General features: G+C 38.0%; 1 protein-coding gene across 2 annotated transcripts in view; it reads right to left on the minus strand.

Moving 5' to 3' along the window:
* The window catches only part of TFPI (tissue factor pathway inhibitor), a 60,411-nt gene that overhangs the window by 32,361 nt on the left and 6,452 nt on the right, over positions 1-21,598 (minus strand). Inside the window, exon 2 of one of the 2 annotated variants that reach the window (XM_053982741.1) lies at positions 875-945. The exons of the other annotated variant lie outside the window; for it this stretch is intronic. Within the exon in view, the coding sequence (XP_053838716.1) occupies positions 875-945 (71 nt within the window). The remainder of the gene's footprint in view (positions 1-874; positions 946-21,598) is intronic. 2 annotated transcript variants of the gene reach the window in all.

The raw sequence follows: 21,598 nt of genomic DNA on the forward strand, positions 1-21,598 counted from the left end.
CAACATCCCATCTACTTAAACATCGCACCAGTATGTGCTGAAACTCGAGCTCAGCGTCATTAAGAGTACCATGGCTGATGACAGGGATGGGCACCCTCAGAGACCTTGTAACTCGTGCACGTAGAGACATGTCCAGAAGCTGTCTTGGACACATAGGATGGGAATTGTCCAGATAAGGAATTAAGCAGTAAGAGAAACAAATAACAGCTGAAGCACAATAACTTACACAGTCAGCAGCTGTAACTCACTGTAATTATTTCTAGGCAAAAACAAACAGGTAGTTAAATCACTTCCATTGAATGTTATGTTCGGCTGTTCATCACCATCCTGAAACAGACTGGCAGTTTGTCCTGGCCAGTTAATGGATTAACTATCTCTGACACAAACAGAAGGGCTCCTGGCAGCTCCTTAGATCTCCTGGCTGTTGTTCCCGACTGTAAAAATGTCTGTAATACTTTTCAGAACAAAGTCAGTAGTCAGCTGAGTCTACTTACTATTAACTGGGTCAATAATCAGATGGATTAACTGTCCTGAAATGGACTAGAAGCACTCGCAAAGTAAAGGGACAGCTCCAATGCTGGGGGCCAGGTTCTGCCGTGCAGTTACTAATTACCAGCTCAGATAAAGCAAGAGGCAAGTCAGCTACAGAGGTCAGTGAAAAGGAAATGGGCAGTCTGTCATTTGTGACACACCACAGCAAATTAAAAACACTGTGTTAAGAATTAATGTCTATCAGTGCTATCCATAAATCTATTTGAGGGTCACAAGAAAGACAGTGCAAAGCAGATGCACTAAAATTACACCATGACTTAAAGAAATGTCTGTACATTTACAATAGAAACAAAACTCAATAGATTTCAAAAAATGTACATACTTCTCCACTTTGATAATGTACCTAGATGGATGAGCAAGGATCTGTGTCGATAGTCTCAAACCTGCTCCACCCTACAAGCAATTTACAAAGAAAGTCACTTTGGTTTTAGTTGTACTGGGTGCTAATGGTCTGAGTTTACAAGTCCATGCAAATTTACTTCAAATCTAGGGACTGGGCCTGGCCATAATTTCAAGTGGATTTTTTTGTTTCTGAGATTTTTTTATATGAACACCTACAAAAATAATTTTTATAGTTGGTGTCAATGTGTTCACATCAGTCTTTTTCTCACAAGATCTTACTCAGGTAACTCAAAGGAATTCTGAAAGCTATAGTCCACAGAGACGTGAAAAAATAAAAGGGAAAAACTACAGTTTAAAACACATTTGACATCTTATTGTCAAATAAGGGGAGAAAAACATATAAAGAAAAGAACTTTAAAGAACATATAAGAGAATGAAACCCTTATTTTGATTAATAGTAAGATTAAGAAATCTTTGGTAAATAATAAAATGGGATGAGAGTAAAAATGCCACCATGTGCTTGAGGAACACATACTCAAAAGAAAAATTCAAAAAAGCTATTTCATTTTCAGATAAACAGTTTTGCTTTCTATTCTGTTGATGCCTCTCCAGCTCCTCCTAATTTAGTTGCCAGAAATTGATTTAGTTGTCCTCTTTATTAAGTTTGTATTATAACTACAACATAAAAGGCTTCAGTTGAAACTGGAACCAGTCTTTGAAGATGAAAACAAAACTGATTTGAACCTTTAGTGTGATCAGAGAGTTCCATTCAGCTCTGGCCTGGCCTAGACAATCACACTAATCTCTGGCCTGCCCTGCTGATAACTCTTGTCTGTCCACAGTGGAAAACATCCCTACCTGAGGAGGGTAGGGATCAGCAGATACATTTTAGCTCGAGTAAACTAAAACTGAGGTGCCATAAAAAAAGATTATTTGTACATACTGGCAGTACTCAGTACCTGGCTCTCAAGAGTCCAAAGCTGAGGTGATTAGAATTTAGTCTTCTGAAAGTGCATAGATTTATTCCCAACAAATTGGGAGAGCAGGGAATTAAAAAATGAAAGTCTGTGTAAGAGGTCAGCATCATTACAAGCCTGATGAACAAACAGACACTGCTTAAAAAGGCACACTGCCAGCTACCCTCTGACCACAGAAAACATCCTTTACGCCCTGATGTCAGCTGGGAGCTCTCACAATGAAGCTGCTTCTGGTAACAGCCTCATTTTTTCCAAGAGCCAAAACAGGAGACAATGTGCAATCCCAGGAAACCCCTAGCCTGGAGCTCTGTCTTGGCTGCTGGCCTGCACAAGGTAGGCAAGGATTACAATACTAATGGTAAAAGTCTTGGCATCTACAAAATGCTTACAACACAGATTAAAAACACCTGACTCTTCCTTGAGACCCAGCAGTGGCTTCAGGCCAGGATCTCCATCCTTCTCTCCACCATGTAGTCCCTGTACTACACAGCCTACATTTCTACCACAGCGTGGCAAGCTGGTTTTACGCTGACAACTCTGTTAGTGCCAGCAGGACATCAGGAAATGGAAGGTAAGAGCTAATAACTACCCTAAAAGCTGCAGAGGACTGGGGCAGGGTCACTGCCCCCTGCAATGTCTGTCACCAGTTTGGGTTGGTGCTCATGCTGACTGAAAGGGAGAGAAGGAAAGACAATGAAGTACAAATTCAAATTTTCCTAACCTGTACATTTTTATTCGTATATGGTGCATGAGTTTTTAGGAGAATATGTTATACTTGACCATAGCCCTAAGTTTATGCTGTTATATATATATGTAGCATACATATACACATATATGTAATTCCTGTATATGCAGAAATTAAAATGATGATCAAATATCCAATCTGTACCAGGATAGAGATAAAGCAATACAAAATTTTAAGCTTTGTTTGTGCATATATAATACAATTAATATTTTAAGCGCTGTCGTTTCTGAAGCAAGATTCACTATGTCACACAGCAGGGAAAGGCTTACATACACAAAGGCTTACATAAGCTGTTCCTCAAGCAGCTGTTCCTCGGTGAGGGTGGGACATTGCTCGAGCTTTAGCACCACAGCCTGTGATGTCTTGTTGCCCTCTAGCGATGCCACTTGATTTTCCCACTGCTTAGATCTTTACAAATTTCCTCAGAGCAGAGAGCTGTCTCCCTCCAACAAACTGAATCATAACTTAATACTCCTACTGGTGCTCGAATGGGGCAGGACAGCACGGGTATTTCTGAATCCTCATAAGGAGTAAGGAACCAGAGATCAAACTGGCAGGAGAACCACCGCCAGCACAGCTGGCTCAGCCCAGTGAGCCTGGAGGCACAGCTGAGGCAGTCACTGTCACCACAGCCACACAAAACCCTAGCTAGGTTCTAAAAGAGGAACATAGAGAAAGAAAGAAGAACATAGCTTAATTTCCTTTTAGTATTAGAGTTTTACAAATGGCTCTATGACTGGTTTGTACTTGTTTCATTATAGTGGTCTCTGTAGTATTTAATATTTCAATGCCAACTTAAAGCACGTGAACAGAAGTGAAAGATTTTCCTTGGTGAAAGCAACATCAGAATCCAGCAGCTGTCACTTGAAGAGCTGTCTCTCTGATGCACTCCTCTCTCCCCTCTTATTATTTCTTTCCTGTAACTTTCTGATCTTATTTTAAAACCACAGCTATCTCAATGGTTTTCTAAAGACTGAAACTGAAATGAACATAGAAGGTGACTATTTTTCCTGAAAGTAGTTGAGATGAGGCAGCTCTGAAAATTCAGGCTTTGTTTCTGTCCTCACTCCAAAGTAGTAATAACTAAGTAACACATACCATTACTAATGGAAATGTAGTATTTAAACATTGTTAAAAGATATTTTAAACATCTAAATATTTAATATTTAAAAGGGAGAATCTTCAACACTTAACACCCAAATTTATTTTTGCTGCGTTTTTTTTCTTGGGGTTTTGTTCTTTGAAAGTCAAATTTTTAACAGGGCTATCAAAGGTAAGTTGGGTAAGAGGACTATCCTAATGTGCTTTCTTCACGGGTGAGAAGGGGAAAGCAACTGAGTGGTGGATGAGAGGAAAGTGATTATCAGATCAACTTATTACTAGCTGAAAATCTTCCCAAGCTGAGCTACCCAGCCTGTTTGAGCAGCAGCAAGGAATGCATTCAGCATCTGCCTTTCTGATTTCTAAGAACAGTTGTCTTATGGTGAGCAATCAGTTCTCCTGAAATTAAACTTCTGCTTTGCCCAGCAGAAGTACAGAGGTTCTGCAGTCAGCTGGTGCTGCTGTTCTTTTTCCTGAAAGAAGTTGAGCCTTTAAAATTTTCCCTCCATCAAATCCAGGGCTTAAAAAAAAAGAAATCACCAAAAAGGCTCTCCTGTTATTAGGCAGAACACTTCGTCATCTTGTACCCTATAGAAACCCAGTATTAGCATATCACCAGCACATGACATTCCCTGTGTCGATACCAGATGAAGCAGGGGTTAAATAGCCAGCATATTTTATTATCTGAATGTTGTTTAGAACAAGAGGGGAGAAACAATGCAACCCTAAGGTTTTGATTTCTCTTATTTTCCTGTATCACAATCAAACTACTGCCTCTTGCCAGAGGACAGATGTGACAAACTTTGACAAATTTCTTGTTTCCATCTGGAAATTCTTTTAATTCATTTTTCTGTGCATTTCTTTTTGCTTATCACCTTACGTAACGCATATGCTTCTTCTTAACTCATCAATTTCTTAAGAGTAAAACATGGACAGCTTGGAGCATGCTTTGAAGCTGAAATCCTTAAAAATTATTTCCCATTACTATCTTTTTTTAAAAGCCCAGAGATAAGCTACTTCTGTAGTTCAATTACAGGAATCAAAGTACAGCAGATATCATGTGACATTTGGAATAATGTGGAGATTTCAAGACTCGTATCCAAAAATAAAAAATGGATAACTAAGGAAGTAGATGGTCAGGTCAGAATCAAATGCCACTAATTTTTAGAGCCAGCAGCTTTTTGAAGTATGAATGTCATTAAACCTCACAATATCTTCAACCAAAACAGAGAAAGGAATGTCTTATGTAAAGGACAGTAAGCATTTTATTACCTTCCCTACAAAAGGCAGGTTTCTTATTTCTTTTTGGTCTTTTTATTTCATTCATTTGAAAAATTGAAAGAACATTCCATCATACAGCTGCATTTAGATCTGAGGTAGATCATATCTGCAGCAAAATAGAGTAGAAGCATTGCCTACTGAATTCTGTTTTGTTAAATAATAGAAAGGGGGTGTGTGTAGGCTCATGGAACAAATTGCCTCACTGGACAAAGCACTTTTTTTAAAATAATATATTCCTTACTTGGCTCAGCAAATGCTTATTTCTGAAACAGGATTAATTCAATGCATCATTTGTCATGATTACCTATTTATCATGCTGTTCATTCTCCCGTGGCATTTCTAATTATCCTCTTAATGAGTCCAGTGTTGCACTAAAAGTCTTAGCAAACAAACGTCCCTTTCCATCCACGTCCTTTAGTGCTCATTCCAAATGCAGCCCGAGCCCAGGGCTGGCTGCCTTAGTCACTGGATGTCACTGTTGCTGCACTGAGAGCCTCGGTGTTTTATGTGCAAACAGCAGCTACACTCGTGTTTATTCCTTCATTATTGTTATTATTATTGGTCTGCATTCCTGCTCAGGCTGCAGTCAGTGTGAGTTTTTATCATAAGTTAAATATTTATAAGTATTCAGGCCTGTGGATAATTTCTGCTTTCAGGGGAAAATATTCCATTAAACTTTTAAAACTCTTTCCTTTTTAATTTAAGTGTGCCCATTTTTATTTCCGCCGCTCTGGTAAGAGATTTATTTCTGAATATCTTTTTATATATGCACAGTATACATATTTCTGCCATTACTTATATACATACACACACCATACCGGAATAATATACTTATTTATGAATACATATGCACATATGAAATTGATATAATATTTCCTTAATAATTCAAAAACAGTTTCTGGTAGGTTCACATAAGCTGTAAATTTAAATGATTGACTATTGCAATATCTAAAATACCTATCCCTCGCTTTAACAAAACTGAGACAAGGCTAAATAGTGCAAGAAACACAGCTCTACATTCTCAGAATGTTGAAAATTGACTAATTTAAGCATGCATATAAGCAGCTTACATTGTCAGAGACTTCTTACATGGGTTTTTCCAACCCCCCTTGAAATGGATTCTAGCAGCACCAAAATCATCAATTAGAAGTATACTCTGACTGTAATATTCAGCTGTTTCTAACTCTTGGCTAAATGCAACAAATTGAAATTAAATGGAGTGTGCTTTTAGGTAGAAAACCACAAAACAAGCAGAACTTCCCATTCATTGGACTTTCTACTGATTTCTCAGAAAGCTGTGAGCACACCTGTATTTTATCTTGGCATAAGATGAATAGAAGTGAAAGCTATTTTCTTTTTAGGGGATGTGGCTGAGAGGCTCTAGTTACAGTTGCTCCTCCAGACTGCACCCAGGCCACCTTCTGTGTCATTTTGGGCTTTGCACTATGCCAGTTTCCCCCAGGCTGAGCCTCCCTCTGTGGTGTGGCTGGTGAATAAATCAGGTGCAGGAGATGCACAAGCCGTGCCATAAGGAGCAGCAGCAGGAGTCCCACAGTACACTCTCAGGAAGGTATTTTAAGGGTTTCAGTAAGTGAAGGAGGTGGCAGCTGAGGACACCACCATGTGCTGCCAGCTCTGGGGAGCCTGAGCAGCCCGTGAGAGGCTTTTCCTGGCAGACAGGGCTGGACCCAGCCCCAGGTGCCACAGGGCCAGACCTGCTGCCTTGTGCTCCCCCCAGCCCCACTGTGGGTACCCCGGAGCCAGGAGTGCCTCCCAGGACCTCTGCCCACTTGTCATTTCTGCTCCATCACCTCCTGGCTGCTCATGCTCCAGACACAGGAAGGCAACCCAGGCACACAAGCAGGAAACCTGTTTTCCAATCTGCTAAAATCCAAAATAAAGCATTACCAACAACTACTGTGATAAAGGCCTGCACTTCCTGGGGCTGGCTGCTGCCTCTCCAGACCACTGACTTGCAGTCTTTCCATTTGGAGAAGAAAAGGCTTCTCTAGGAATCACAGAGACAGCAAAAGCCTTTGGGAAACACCACCTAAACTTTGGCTCTTATCAGTTGCTATCCAGTATCTAAGACAGCATCTCTAAGCAAAACAAACACTTCAAGTGTGTTCAGAAGAAGTCATTAGACAGCTAAACCCAGCCAGTTGTTCCTGTTACAGTTCCTGTAGTGCACATGCTCACCAGGGAACAGATATTTTTTCTGTTGGTTTTATTAGTTTTTATGCAGATGGGGGCAACAGAGGTGTTTTAAAAGATTTTATTCCATTATCAGTCTCGATGAATAGTGAGTCACAAGAGATATAAAACTCAATGCCATTCTATCAGAAGCTAACTTATTTCTTGGTTGCAATATTTTATAAATGTTTTTTAGCCTATTAGCTTTTGCCACACAATGCTGCTATTATTAAATAATGGCATAAATAATTTACTTCCTAAATCAACACACCTTACCTCAATATTTAAATACAAATATACCAAACTGCATAAACTTTCTATCAAGCTTTAAAAATTCTTTGCAAATCCATTTCTCAGAGCTTACAACTCTCAGAACAATTGTCTGCCCCTTACCAAGTTCCTGCCCTCCAAGAAACTGAAAACAATTTGTGTTTCACAGGTGACAGAGCACTGATCCATCTTCAGCAAAGCTCACGTTGCCTAGCAGTGAGGACAAGATTTTTATTCTTTTAGTATTTAATATTACTTTTCTGGTAATAGAAAATAAGAAATAATGAGATTAGACACACGGAAGAAGACTAAACAATAGATTGCATTTCAAAAAAGGGAGAAGTACTAGATTAGAAATGAATGAAAAAATCTTGTTTGAAGTCCCAAACTAATCAATCAAGAGAAGCCTGTGCCAAACATGGAATACTCTGTACACTGTGCCACTGAAACTCATGACATGGTAAAAGTGTGACACAGGTCCTGTCAGACTGCCCTTTCCAACTCATTAGGCAAGAGCTGCCTTAAGTGACTGATATCCATCAAATTAGTCAGTGGTAAAATCATTTGCTCCTTTTTTCAGAAGCAAAATTACTGCAAGGAAGATGCTGGATTCAAAACATCTCTTCCGTGCAACTGTTTCATGGCAAACACCCCAAACAATAACAAACCAAAACAGATCCTTGGCAAGATCACCTCTCTCAGGAGACAGAAAATGGAAGATAATGCCTTCCACAGGAGTTTTCCATTTTGGCTCGATGGTTTCAAAACAAAGAGTAAACATCCAGAATGCTGAGCAGCCAAAGTCTCTCAAGTGTGTGCCTAACTCTACACATGCAAGTGATAACTCTGTAATAAGGCAGTGCTTTTGAAAGGAGAACAACACAACAGGTTGCTGCAGAGAAATTTCCTGATGCTGCATTCATGCAGCAAGTTCAGACACGTTGGTCTGCTCAGTAACTGGATGAATGAAGCAATTTAAAGTATCCACAGCAGTTCTCTAGCAGAAATGAGTTAATGGTGGCTCGCGTGCAAGATTGACTCAGGGTTACCAGAGGACAAGTCAGAAAGGAATCTGAGAAGTCTGTGGAGGACTGAGAGCAATGCAATAATCCTGCTTTGCTCACTAGAAAGGAACCCAGTATTTAAAGGTGTTTCCTGGGTGCTAAGTACATCCTTAGTAAAGCAGAGTTTAACAGGACTGTTCAGAATGCTTACAAAAGCTATATTCACAACATATGGACAACTGTGTGGCTTTTGTGGGAAAATCCAAACAGTTACAGTAAAATCCTAGTTTGCTGAGTGGCAAATTTTTAACTGGCAAGAATCTCTCCCTGAAAATATTCTCATCACATTTCCTGAATTAGCCTGTTTTAATCAGAAAACAGGCAGTGAAGGACGATTTTTCATAAAGCTTGTGTGCTATTGGTAAAAGAAGATTAAGAATTACTCAATATTTTTCTTTGATCCTCTGGAATCTATTTCTAGCACTATACAAATCTCTACTAGATTCTGGCAGAAGCCTGCCAGTTTATTTGATTTCTTTCCAGCCTGGGAGATAGCTGGGGTGATATATTTTGCTTACTTACACCACAGGGTACAAAAATTTGCCCAGAGCTAAGATGCTGTAATACACACACCCTGCTCTAATGCACGGATAACTCTTCTAACAGACACATGTAAATTTCTTTGACAGAATAACCCTCACAAAAACAACTTAAAATTGCTGGCACTTATGTTTCAAAGAAGCTTTTAATACAAGCTACTTGCAGTAAATCAAACACAGAAACAGTTTCTTCTCAACAGCTAAACACATGCTGAACACAGATTTTTTTATGATTGGAGTGCTGTGTTAGACCATATTCAATTAAAGATGTTGAAATATTCCCCCCCCCAACAGATTTTGTTCCTCCAATTCTATATTTAAAAGTTTGTTGCTTGTTAGAGAAATAGCTGGTATATAGATACAAGATACCTGCTCATGGGGGCTTTTCATCTTAACATATTCACATATAATTTGACCAAATTAATTTTTCCTTTAAATGCTTCATAATAATAATAATAACAACAACAAAAATAATAAAATAGAAACAGCAGCTTACTTTGATAGATGCAAAAGAAAGCATGTAACTAATAGATGGATTTAAATAGTTCCAATTTTAAATATTTTGAGGCACAACTACAATAGATAGGTCCATCCTTCCCCTCCCACCCTGCAGTTCTGGAATACACTGGCACAGATTCCAGCCAGGAATGAAAACTAAGAGAAGAGCTATATATGCAGAAAGACAGATTGTGATTACCAGCTTCCTTTAAGAAGGCTCTGCTCATTCACTTGTTTAGTTCTTCCTTCCAGTTTTATTTTACAATGAACTGTAATAGCATGCAGAACATTTCCTACTTGGTCAGGACAGAGGATGCCAAATTTTGAGAGCAAATAATTTCACAAGTGTGACAAATGGCAAGCTTCTCTTTTATTTTTGTTTCCTTACTACTGAACTGACAAAAATAGAAGTGTGGAAGCTTTGTAAGCAAGAGAGACTTGAGCAGATTATGGACGCAGACTAGGGTTGGAATTGTTCATACACCAAAATGCAAGGAGAAAATGAAGTTTTTCAGGACTTGTTCCACAGAATATGAAGTGATGTGTACAGGCAAAAGTATTTTTAAATTTCAGGATGTTTTCTTCATTTCTATTACTGTAGTGCAGGGAACAGAAGATGGGGTCAAGCATAATAAGAAAGCAAAGCTGAGTATTTTTGAGTTATCAGTTGCTCATGAGAAAAAAAAAATTAAATTATTCACAAGAACATATACTATAATAATTAACTATTTTCAACATGGGCATCTTGGACTTTACTATGCAATTTTCTTTCTTACACAATGACCATTGGTCAAATTAGTGCTATCGATCAGGATACAAATTTGGGCTTTTTTGGTTGGGTTTTATGGTTTAGTGTGCTTTTTTTCTATATTATGTCAATGTTTTAGAAATAAATTAAGAACACAGGCATTATCACTGTTTTGTTCCATTTAAAACAAACATCTTATGGGTTTCTGAACTTTGCTTTTTGGATACAAACTGTAAGCAGGTGGACAGGCCAGCTGGAAAGCAGAAGGAAAAGAAAATAACAGAAAGAAGTTTTAATTGCTCAAAGCAAGAGACACTTATTTAAAGATGAATCCCTGTGGCAGTTTTGTAAGTATTTCTGGGGAAAAAAAATCATGATAAAATAGGTCTTCCTTCAGTAAAGAGCATTTTTCTGAAACTAAAGTGCTTTTTGCAAAACATAGATGATTCACATCATTGAAAGAAGGTCCTTTGATTTTTAAAGAGAATACTCGTTTTTCTCACCAAAATATTCTCAACTACCAATACTTTTCTCACAAGAGACAACAGCAAATTTTTATCCCAAATAGCTGTGTGAATAATGAGCTACCAGTTCTTTCTGCTTATGAAATTAAGGAGTGCTGATTAACCAATTAAGTGATCTATTGTCAAGACCTGCCATGGCTGTAAGACATATTGAGGCTCAAAACACCAAACATGAAAAGAGTTTCTTGGTGACTTATTACTGCTCTTTTGTGAAAAGAGTTAAACTTCACAATATTCCATTTGATTACTCGCTACTGATTCCTCAGGATCATTTGGGACTTCGGTGTAGTTTTTACTACTATTAAAGAGGGAAGATGGTATTTCTTCCTTCCTTGTGTCCAGCCACTCCTGTGCCTGTGAAATCCAAGGAAGTACCTTCAGCTCTGCAATAACCAGCAGGGCTGTGCAGAGCACACCCAGCCTGGAGCTCTCCCCCAGCTCACAGATGGACCTTTATGTTTTATGCCAATGCCTGTGATGTGTCTGCAAAGAACTTTTTATATCCAAACCCCTTGGAAGCAGACAGCCTACTCAGTGTAGCTTTATCAGCCCCAAGACAATCCACACATCTGAGGTTAAACAGTACAATATGTTACTGGATGAAAATAGGATTGGTGATTTGTTTACCCACTGTGTGATATATGAAGATTGTTTTGTTCACATGCTTGGATTTTCTAAAACATAATGATTCAAACAAACAGACAAAAAACAAACCCACAAAAACACCCCTTAACAAATAAAACCCCCAAAACACCAACTGACAACTGTTTTTCTCACATATAGGTGATACAGAAAATATTTTCTGTTTGTGGTACCAAGCAATGGCTGTGGAGAAAAAAGTCAATCCTCCACCGAGTCTGTTTTGGTACAGTAAAGAACCACACTAATTCTCTGGTATTACAGTGGCTACTTGTGAGAACATCTCTTTGCCTCCAAAATAAGCAGACTTTATTTAAAGTGGAAAGCTGAATAATTACCTCTACACAGTTGGAGATACTCCAACATCCTCTGGCACATCTGCAAGTGTTTGGCTCTGGCAGATTTTGGAAGTCCACTGCTCAGAAAAGCAGTTTAACCACTAGAGGGGGAGGAAGCATTCCCAAGGGTTCAGCTGTGTCACTGCACGGCCAGGATGTGATGCATTACAGTTTTGTAGTACATGCTCATTAATTTCCATTTTTTCACTCGCTTATTCTATATCTTCTTGGAATTACACATGAAATTACAGAGGTGTTTCAGAGCTGGACCATACAGAAACCTGTGAGGTTCAACTTCCCTGTGCACAAGGGGCTCCTATTAATCTCAAAGCCTAAAGTACGCAGAAGCTCTAGCCAGGATTTAGAACACAATTTTTTTTTTGGTGGGATGACAAATAACACAAGCCAATAAGAAACTATGCTTTACTTATTGCTGTTGGTATAAGCTTTAAGGCCTTGAAAATAAAAACCAGAACCTGAAAACTGGGTATCTTAGCAGACCTCAGTAGTAAAGAATTCACAGATTTGCTCTGCTTGGAGTTCTGGAGCACTCAAAAATATATTGACTGCTTTAAAAAGCTTCCCAGGGAAACTTCTGTATCTCTTTAGAAATACAGCAGTTACTCTTTTGGTCAATATCACCACAAAACGATATAAAAAATTATCTCTCAGCCCTAAATTTGTCTCTGCACTAGTGTTGTTATTATTATTTGTTATTAAAGTCATTGCAATACAGTTAAGGCTTTCTACACAGAGCAGTTTCCTATCTGAACAAATGCTTCTGATTAGAAAGACTTCATTTTTGGAATCTGCCACAAGAAAACATGAAGCACACATCATGACTGATTACAAAATGATGCCAAATTATCTCATAGCTCTTTAAAGCCCACACAAACACACGAAGTCCCCACATATGGAACATCCACTAGGTCTGTTCAATCACTTAAATCACTTCAAAAATAAAAGAATTACTCTAACAGTAGGGAATCCTACTGTACAGAATAAAAGAGTTTTTTCCCAGCATATTTTTAGTCAAATTCCTCTTCCAAAATGGCAATTTAAATCCAAGACAACAGAAAGAAAATTCTAAATGAATGGTGCAGCTAATGGAGATACAACTCCTTTTTGTCTTGCAGGATCAATCCACAGGTCACCTCTCAACTTGCCTGCACATCTGGTGGCTGACAAAGGCTTTATTGTTCCAATTAGAGAGAACCATCTTGGTAGAATGACCCTTTTCTAACTGTTCCTACCCATAGTTTCAGATCTAAAGGAGATGAAGAAATAAATACCTGAATGAAGGTATCTTTTTTATTTTGTATGAGGTGTCTGCTCATCCACAGCTGCTAGATTAAAAGCAGAAAACCTGCCCCAAAATGTATATGTACGGCATAACTTATTTTTTTAGGATAAGAACGAGCTAAAAGATTTCAAACTATTGCTACAAAAGAAGGTCAATGATGGTTTGAATTCATGCTCCTTCCAACTCACTACTGAAACATAAGAGGGGATTAAGGAATAAGTTTTCCTACTTGCTAAGTACTCAACCTCTTCCTGCCCAGTCACTGTAATTTTTTTACTAGTTTTTCTTTTGTTTATTTGGTCAGATTTCTAAGTCTGAGTTATAGCCATAAAAGTTCTTCATTTGGAGGTAAATCAGGTTATACAAAGAGTAAATTTCCAGAAAAGACACATCTCTACAGACAATCTTAGCAAAAAGAAATACTATAACTGAAAAAAAAAATCTGTGTCTGCAGCAGTCTATTTTAAGAAGCAACAAATTAATTGAATCATTTAATTAGAATCCATTTTCATTTCTTGATGTTTCTTATTTTCAAAATGAGCTATTTAAGCATTCCATGCTTCCAGGGATAATGCAGGGGCTTTCAGAAACTATGTATCAATTTAGGACTCTTGAATACAAGACCTAATTAAGATTAACTTCTGTAAGATACAGTTATTTAACAAGCTATAGAACAAGTTATCCTATCTGTTAATACAATATAAAGTTCTATAAAACAAAATAAATCAGAGAGAGAAAATAAGAAAAGAAAATAACCATTGATAAGAGGGTAAATAGAAATTATAGCCTCTGGGGAATTAAGAAGTTAACCCTTCAAGCATTATCTGCTGCTGTGAAAGTACAGAACAGACCTATAGTGCATGAACAGGACTTGAAAGTAAGGCTTTCAATCAGTGTGAAATATGCAAATTGAAGTAATTATTAAGCAATTTTATTCATAGACAAAATGTGATGCAAATGGACCTAAGCCCAAGGCAAGGCAGCTCAGCTCTGCTGCTGTGCAGAGAGGGTGAGCCCTTGCACTGCTTTCAGCACCCTTGATTAGAAAAACCCATTTGGTGGCCAAGCAGTGAAGTCACTTTGAGCCCCACAGCTCTCAAGCCAAGGAAGAAGGAAGCTCACAGTGACAGAGTTCTGGAGAACTGCAGCACAGCTTCAGGAAATTTTCTTTTTCATTGGACCAGTATGTTATACACTTCCACAAGCTCCCCAAGGTTATAAAACACACATTCTATGCCAGAAACACAGAGCAGAGAAGCGGGGCCATTGCCCCCAACTGGCTTTTCTTACAAAGCATGTTTTGAACAACGTGCTCACACTGCTGGCTGGTTGTCAAGAGCCACATTCTTCACACACAACCACACTAAAAGGTGATTGCTCCTTGCTGTTGTCTTTAGCTCCTTGCATAATGTAAGTAAAAATACTGGAAACTTCAGTAGACATTACATTTATGAAGCAATGTCTCTCTGGTTCTTGCTTGTCACTATAAATGAGAGCAAACTCCTCTAATCAGTGTTGTAGCAGCTTTGTTGGCTGAAAACCAGCTTACTTCTCTCTGACATTAAAATTGTGCATGTTTTAATTGTTAGGCATTTCATTATAGATAACAAGCCCCAGTGACCCTCAAAGAGTGATTAGATGCACTGATCTATTAAAAATAAACAAAGCCACAAAAAGCAAGGGCTGCCAATCCCGCTTTTAGATTTTTCATGTTTTTATGTTTCTTCCTTTCTCCATTGTTTCTTCAACACCTTCCCAATGCAAAAGATCATGTAGCAATATTTACAGCAGAATTTTTTTGTCCAAAGGCAAATATAAAGCACAATACAAGAAAAGTATCTGTACAATTGTAAAGATATCTTCAGAAACAAATGGTATCTCTGTTATAGGAAGCTGCAGGGACAGCTATTATCACTAAATATCACTTCTTACAAAACACAAAGTTCTGCCAGTGAGGTTTCCTCATATCATCTGGCACCAGTCTTGTTCACTGTCGTAAAAGGGACAATTCCTTCTATGTTCCTGACAATTTCCCTTTCAGCTGCCTGCAGTGCTTGACTAGGAAGAACAAACCCTTCTGTCCTCTTTTTTGCAACCATTAGAGACAGAGAACTTAAAAGTCTCCTTAGTTAATATTCCCCACAGTTTCTATGAAAATGCATAATGCACTTAAATATGCCACGTGCTTGAATTGGTGCCAGCGGAGCACCAATCCCTGTCATAGATTTAATTTCAGAACAGATCATACAGTACATTTAACTGATTTGACTGGAGCTCATCAGTAAGTAACACCAACACTCCCTAAGAGGTGAGGACAGTGCAGCACTAATGCTTTACAACAGTTTAAGAGTCAACTGTAAGCCAATGGCACAAGAAAACACTTGGGCAGCCACAGCTGGAATTTTTTGAGGAGAGTGGGAGGTTTTGCATTTGACCATGATAATTCTGACTGTTGAGGCAGTAGTTTTTCATTAAGACTTCCAAAATCACAAAAAAATAAAGTTCTAAAAGTCTAAACAAATACAGAATCTATAGCTTAGAGATAAAAATATGCCTGTAAATTAACCTGGAATATTTGGAACCGGAATAAAGGTACTTCTTCAGGAAATTCAAAGCCTGTCAGAAATCTAGAAAAAAATCTTCCAGCTCACATCAATGCAATGTACTATTTGGATAGTTTGCTTTTTGTCCTTATACAGAGTTCAGCTGAAAAGTTCCTGGTTACAAAGTTTTAACCTTTGAAGTTTCAGTTTGTGTGTCTGCAATGTAATTTCCATACTAAAATGCTAGTAATGTCAGTGTTTACTTGCACTGTCACTGGAACTTGGAATTTAAATCAAGAGGAAAAAAGTGAAGCTTTTATTTTCAACTAAAAACCTTGGGAAGTTATTTCTTTAAAAGCCATTTGAGTTACTTTTTTCATTTTTGCTCAGACAAATCAGCAGGAAGATCCTACTTGATCCAAATACCTCTCATAATTTGGCAATGGTACAACAGGACCTAAGCATGGGAAGGAAAAATGACATTTTGAAAACAAAAGTAATAATTCTAACCCCTAAGATGAGAAGGTCCAGAGATGCACAGTTCCCTTGGAACACATTTGGTGCCTCACCCACCAAATCCAGCTTGGAAGGAAGGAAAGACAGTCCTAAGCCCAGGAAGCAACTGCAAGTGGGAAGAGCACTGAAGGCTGCACATTAAAGGAGAGGATTTGTTCTTAGAACTCTCTACTGTTATGCAAAATCTTTGATTTAAAGACTTGAGAGAACAAGGATAGCCCGATACACGTTCACAAATACACCTGATAATCCTCACCACATGCATCTTATTCCTAAAAGGAATATGCTGCTCTTGATCCCCAAAAGAGCTGGCTTGCTATGAATCCAGCTATCAGCAATTTCTTCCCAAGCTCTTGGAGGAGCACAAAGACAACAAAATTTTGTTTTAGAATGAAAATTCTTTAATTTCTCTTAGTTATTCACTCATTTCCTCCTCAGACAATGTCCAGTTGCTAATTAACTTTGCCAGGAGTGATGTGAGGGCCACTGTCTAAAGCCTAATAGTTTTTCAAATCAATCTGCCAAATATATATCACAGAGCCAGAGAAGTGTGCTATCTTCAAAATAGCATAACTAGGCCATTTTGCTGCATTTTCTCTACATGCAGAAGTAAAAGTACCTCAAAGTCCAGCTGCTCAACCAGCAGTACAGCCTGAACTAGGAATTTTGGACTAACTCAATTTAATAAGGTCCCAAATAATGTCTCCTGAGTGGCTACCCTGTGATGGAGTGAATTCTGCTCCACAGTTAATTGGCAAAATGCAGCTGATATCCCACACAACCAAACAGTCTAACTTATTGTCAGATATTTTACCTGGACTGGAATGAGGTATAAAGAGTTATTAAGAATCTCAGCTAAAGGAAGACAAATGTATTCATGTCTTTTGCAACTTTCACTTTGTAGCAGATTCCATAGAAGCACAAAAAAAGGAAATCTATAAAGATTAAAACTGCATAGTGATTACAGATTTGCCAGTAGAAATCTGAAGTTATTAAACTGCTATATTGTAAGATGCCATATTCTATAAACATTCCTACTTTGACTTCAGCTACTGCAGTATATCTTAATGCAAGTACAGTTAAAGGGCTTACTGCAAAAAGAAATAAAGCCTCTAAAAATTTAGAAGAAGAAATATGAAAAAGAAACTTGCACGTTCTTTATGTATCAAGATGAAAGCTTTGTACAGCTGCTCTGCACTAATCTTATTAATGCTTTTCTTTATAAAAATAGTCTTTCTCAAACTTCTCTCTGCAAGGCTATTAAATCATGTCTATATTATTGATTAACAACCCCCTAAACTGATTAACAACCCCCTAAAATGTTGTATATGGATTTGGAAAGCAAGACATCCTGTAAGTGTGGGTAGGCTGTACAAATAGTGATGATTTACCATGAAACAGCTTTCAATCACAAAATATCAATCAAATAAAGCTTAATTTTCCCTAGGAATATATCAGTGGAAAGCTACAAATAAAAATCTATGCAGAAAGCCAGAACCTGAAGACATATGCCAGAAGTGCCAGTATCATTTAGGGCTAATGACTTAAAAGAAAAAATGGTCTCAGGAAAGCACTCTTCTTGCTAGTCTCCTTTTCATTTTGCCCTTTTTATCGGGTGACTTATAAAGTGGCAACATGAAAAGTCTGGGCTCTCACTGCCACAGCAGGATAAAATTCTGAAACTGTTTAAAAAACATGAAAAATCATTAAATATAAAACCCACCTCAGTAATTAGATAAAAATCCACAAGCTGTTATTGCTTATACAACACTCAAGAGTCTTTACTCCTTTCAAGCCTTCTTATGAACTTGTAGTTCAGCTCCAGGAAATTATAATCTATCCAAAGTTCCAAGTGCTTTCTCCAGTAAGGTAGTTCATTATTTCAAAGGATGATTTGTCTGCAGCAACAACCATAGCTCTCTGGCATGGGCCACACTTACTGCATAAAGCTGTAGCAGGAGAAAGTGTATCAAGGACCTGAGGCTTCCTCTTTCTTCAGCATTACATAATATTACTAAAACCATGTGAGACATTTTCCATATTTGGGGCTTTTTTATAATTAGATTTCTAGCATTAGGTGATGAACAGGCTTTAGAAGTCACTAGGAGTTGCAACAAAGCTACTGAAAATCAGGTGTCCTTCTGCCTCCCTCTCTGCCTGAATTTACTGGTAGGACTTCAAAATGTAGAAATCCAGGTATGACTATAGAGATAAAAATGGAAATTGCCAAAGCAGATGAAGTCAGCAGGACAAATATCTCTTGACCAACTTTGGGTGAAAGACTGGCATCAGTTACAAACGACAGAGTCACACTACATGACAGAAATATGAGATTTAATAGCAAAAAAGTGAACAGTACTTAAACTGAAATGGAAGCTGAATGAGTGCATGTCTCTAAAAAGTTAATCACTTTGTAATAACAGTGTCCTTTCACATCCTGCCTGCCTAAGCCTAAGGCTAGAGTGGGAAAAGGGAAAAAATATCATTCTAAGATGGAAAAGAATGGGAACTGCCACAGAAAACATAGTGCAGCCAACTCCTGCCCCTTTGGGCAGGTGTCTGACATGGACAGGCAAGAGCTGCTGTCAGCCATGGAGCAGAGTTAGTGTGACCATGGAATGGGGACACAAAAACATGAGACAGGTTGCCTTCTGCAGCTGAAGGCTGGCTCACTCCACCGATTTCCTTCACTTTCCTGCCGCAGCATTTTCCACATTTGCCTGGTCAGCTTTTGTGTCCTTACTCCTTACACAATCTCTACAACTCGTGCGATCTGAGCTTCTCCTGCTGGACAAGACAATGCTCAGAGCACATTTAAATCCAGCTACTGCTTCTTCTCAGTTTGAAGCCAGCTGTGCTAGAGACCTTCCTTTTCTGATACACATATAGATCAGGAGAACCAAAATTGCTGCCCTGTCAGCAGAACCTCTGCTTGCAGCATGGTACCTGCAGGTAATGCCTTAACCAGATACAGAGTGCTTTGTGGTCCACACACTTCTCTGCCCTTTTTTTTTTTTTTAAGTGTTTTCTCTGAATGACCTTAGTAACTTCTATAATTTTGTTTTACTTGGAAATAAAATTTGTCATCCTTTTATGTCTGAGGGTGTACTTACAATCTTCTCTGACATGAAACAGCAAAGGAAAATCCTCTAGTGACTCTCTAAACCACACTCATTCAATATGTTTTTGCTCTGCTCTTTGTAATCTCTGTCTAAACTGAATGAACTTATCTTTCTGGTTTTTTTTAGGGAAATATTTTCCTCCTTAATCTTATTGATTTTCCACTTGTACCCTACCTGATTGACAGTAAATAAACTGGGCACTGTATTTAAGGCAGTGCATGCCTTTAGTGAAAGTACAATGCAAACATCATAACAATTTTATGACATTCTTTCACCACTGCAATATAAAATAATTATGTCTGGCCATCTTATTTTCTTGATAAGATCTTCTTAGAACTTTTCATCAGTACTTTGCCACAACTACTGTTTTCTTCTACCTTATTTTCACACAAAGCAACCTTGAAGAATTACTTGGGATGGGTTAATACAATTTTAAACCTTAATTGAAATATTAATATACTTAGAACATTCTCTCTTGGGGCTTGAGGCTCACAGCAAAATTGTTTTATCAAGAAAACAAACCCAAAAATTTATGCAGATTTTGTTACCTCAGTTATATACCAGGTATCTTCAAAGCACACAACGTAAAAAAATCAATTATAATACAGCATTACAATCTATAAATGAAGAGGTGACCTAATGACTTTCTTAGGTAGAAGCAATAGACATTATTAAAAATCAGCAATGACTGCAGTATCAAAAAATACATAAAGATGGCCCATTGCTCACTTAAAAGCATTCAATACTGTAGCTGGAAATAATTGGAAGTTATTCCAAAATAAACCTGTCTGTCCTATACCAGCCCTTGCACAAAAAGAATCTGAAAATTTACTTAATTTAACTTTTTTTTTGATGCGGGCAAAGAAGGATTAAAACATTGAGACACTGGACAGAAGAAACCAATCCCTGAACTTGGCATAAAGGAGACCTAATATCCCTTCCTGTCCTTTCAATTCCTTTGCAGCCTTCTCTCTCTGTGCAGTTCATTCCCAGAACACAGGCCCACTCTATTTTCTCTCTTCACTCCAGCAAAGCTGCTTTTCTATAAAAGTCTGACAGACTTGTAAAACAAGGGTATCCCCATCACCCTTAAAATAAGACAGATCAAGGAAGGGCCTGACTTTAGAAACTTTTCCACTGAACTTGGAACTATATAGCACAGAAAGAAGTCACTGCAGTCTGGCTTTGCTGTTCTGTAGAGTTATGAAGAGTTTCAATGGCTCATAAGAGAAATACTGCTTTTTAACTGCTCCTCTCATTTTGGAAGCAGTTGTGTTTATGCTGAAACCTGCTCCACTGGAAAACAAATTATTTCAAACCAATAAACAGCACAAAAGTAGCAAAACAAGTAGTCTTTGTCAAGTTTCATTAAGGCATTTCTATCTGCTGATACAAAACCAGATATGATTTCTGCTTATATCTTGGCTAGAGAAATGTGCTGCATGAGAAGCAGACTACCAGGAAGGCTCATTTCCTTGAAGAGCTGGGCACGAGGTCTGCTGCATCTATTTCCCTGTGAAAATTGAGTCTTTTTTGTAGTAGTTGGTGCTGAAAAACAATAACTTGCAGTGCCTTTCCCATAAAGCTGGTTTCAATTTCAATAAATCCAATTTTGCCCTACTAACAGAGACCAAAATGAAAATCTAGTAGTAATGCAAGAGCTGCTTTTTTTGTTTGTCTGCAGAATAATGTTCTTGAATGGGGTAATATCCAGCTTCCAGAGTAGCAGATGACCTACAATATATGTCCAATTGTTATCACCCAGAATTTTGTTTATCCTTCTTTATGCCCATCCACCTTCATACAAAAATTCTTCTTTTTGACTGATTGTTTTAGGATAAACAGTGTCTCTCCCACCTGAATTTCCTTACTTACTACCTTAAGGTCTTTGTTTAAATCCCTTACTCATTTAAATCACACACTTGTTGCACTGGATCTTTCTGGGTGAAAGGAGATATATATTACCAGAGTTTGGCAGCCTTATGACTTTTTCTGTGTAAAAAGTAGTTTCCATGAGGCAAGCATAATTTCACCTTTAGCTTTTTCAGTAAAAAAAACAAAAAGAAAAGAAAAAGTTTAATTTTGTTTGATGGAGCTCATTGTTTTAAGAGTTGTGTTTAATTTTGCAGGGATTTTGTTTTTGTTTGTTTCCTTGTTTTTCTTAATATTTAGGTGACCAGTGCTACTACTGACATCTGTCCAGAACGAGTTAGAAAAAACAAATAAATTTCTTGATTATTTGTGTGTGGTCAAACCAAAAAAGAACTGACAGAAGAGGCTGGGGATGACAAGGAAACGGCTCA

Source organism: Vidua macroura, chromosome 7 (genome assembly GCF_024509145.1).
Source record: "Vidua macroura isolate BioBank_ID:100142 chromosome 7, ASM2450914v1, whole genome shotgun sequence".
NCBI classification, from domain to species: domain Eukaryota; kingdom Metazoa; phylum Chordata; class Aves; order Passeriformes; family Viduidae; genus Vidua; species Vidua macroura.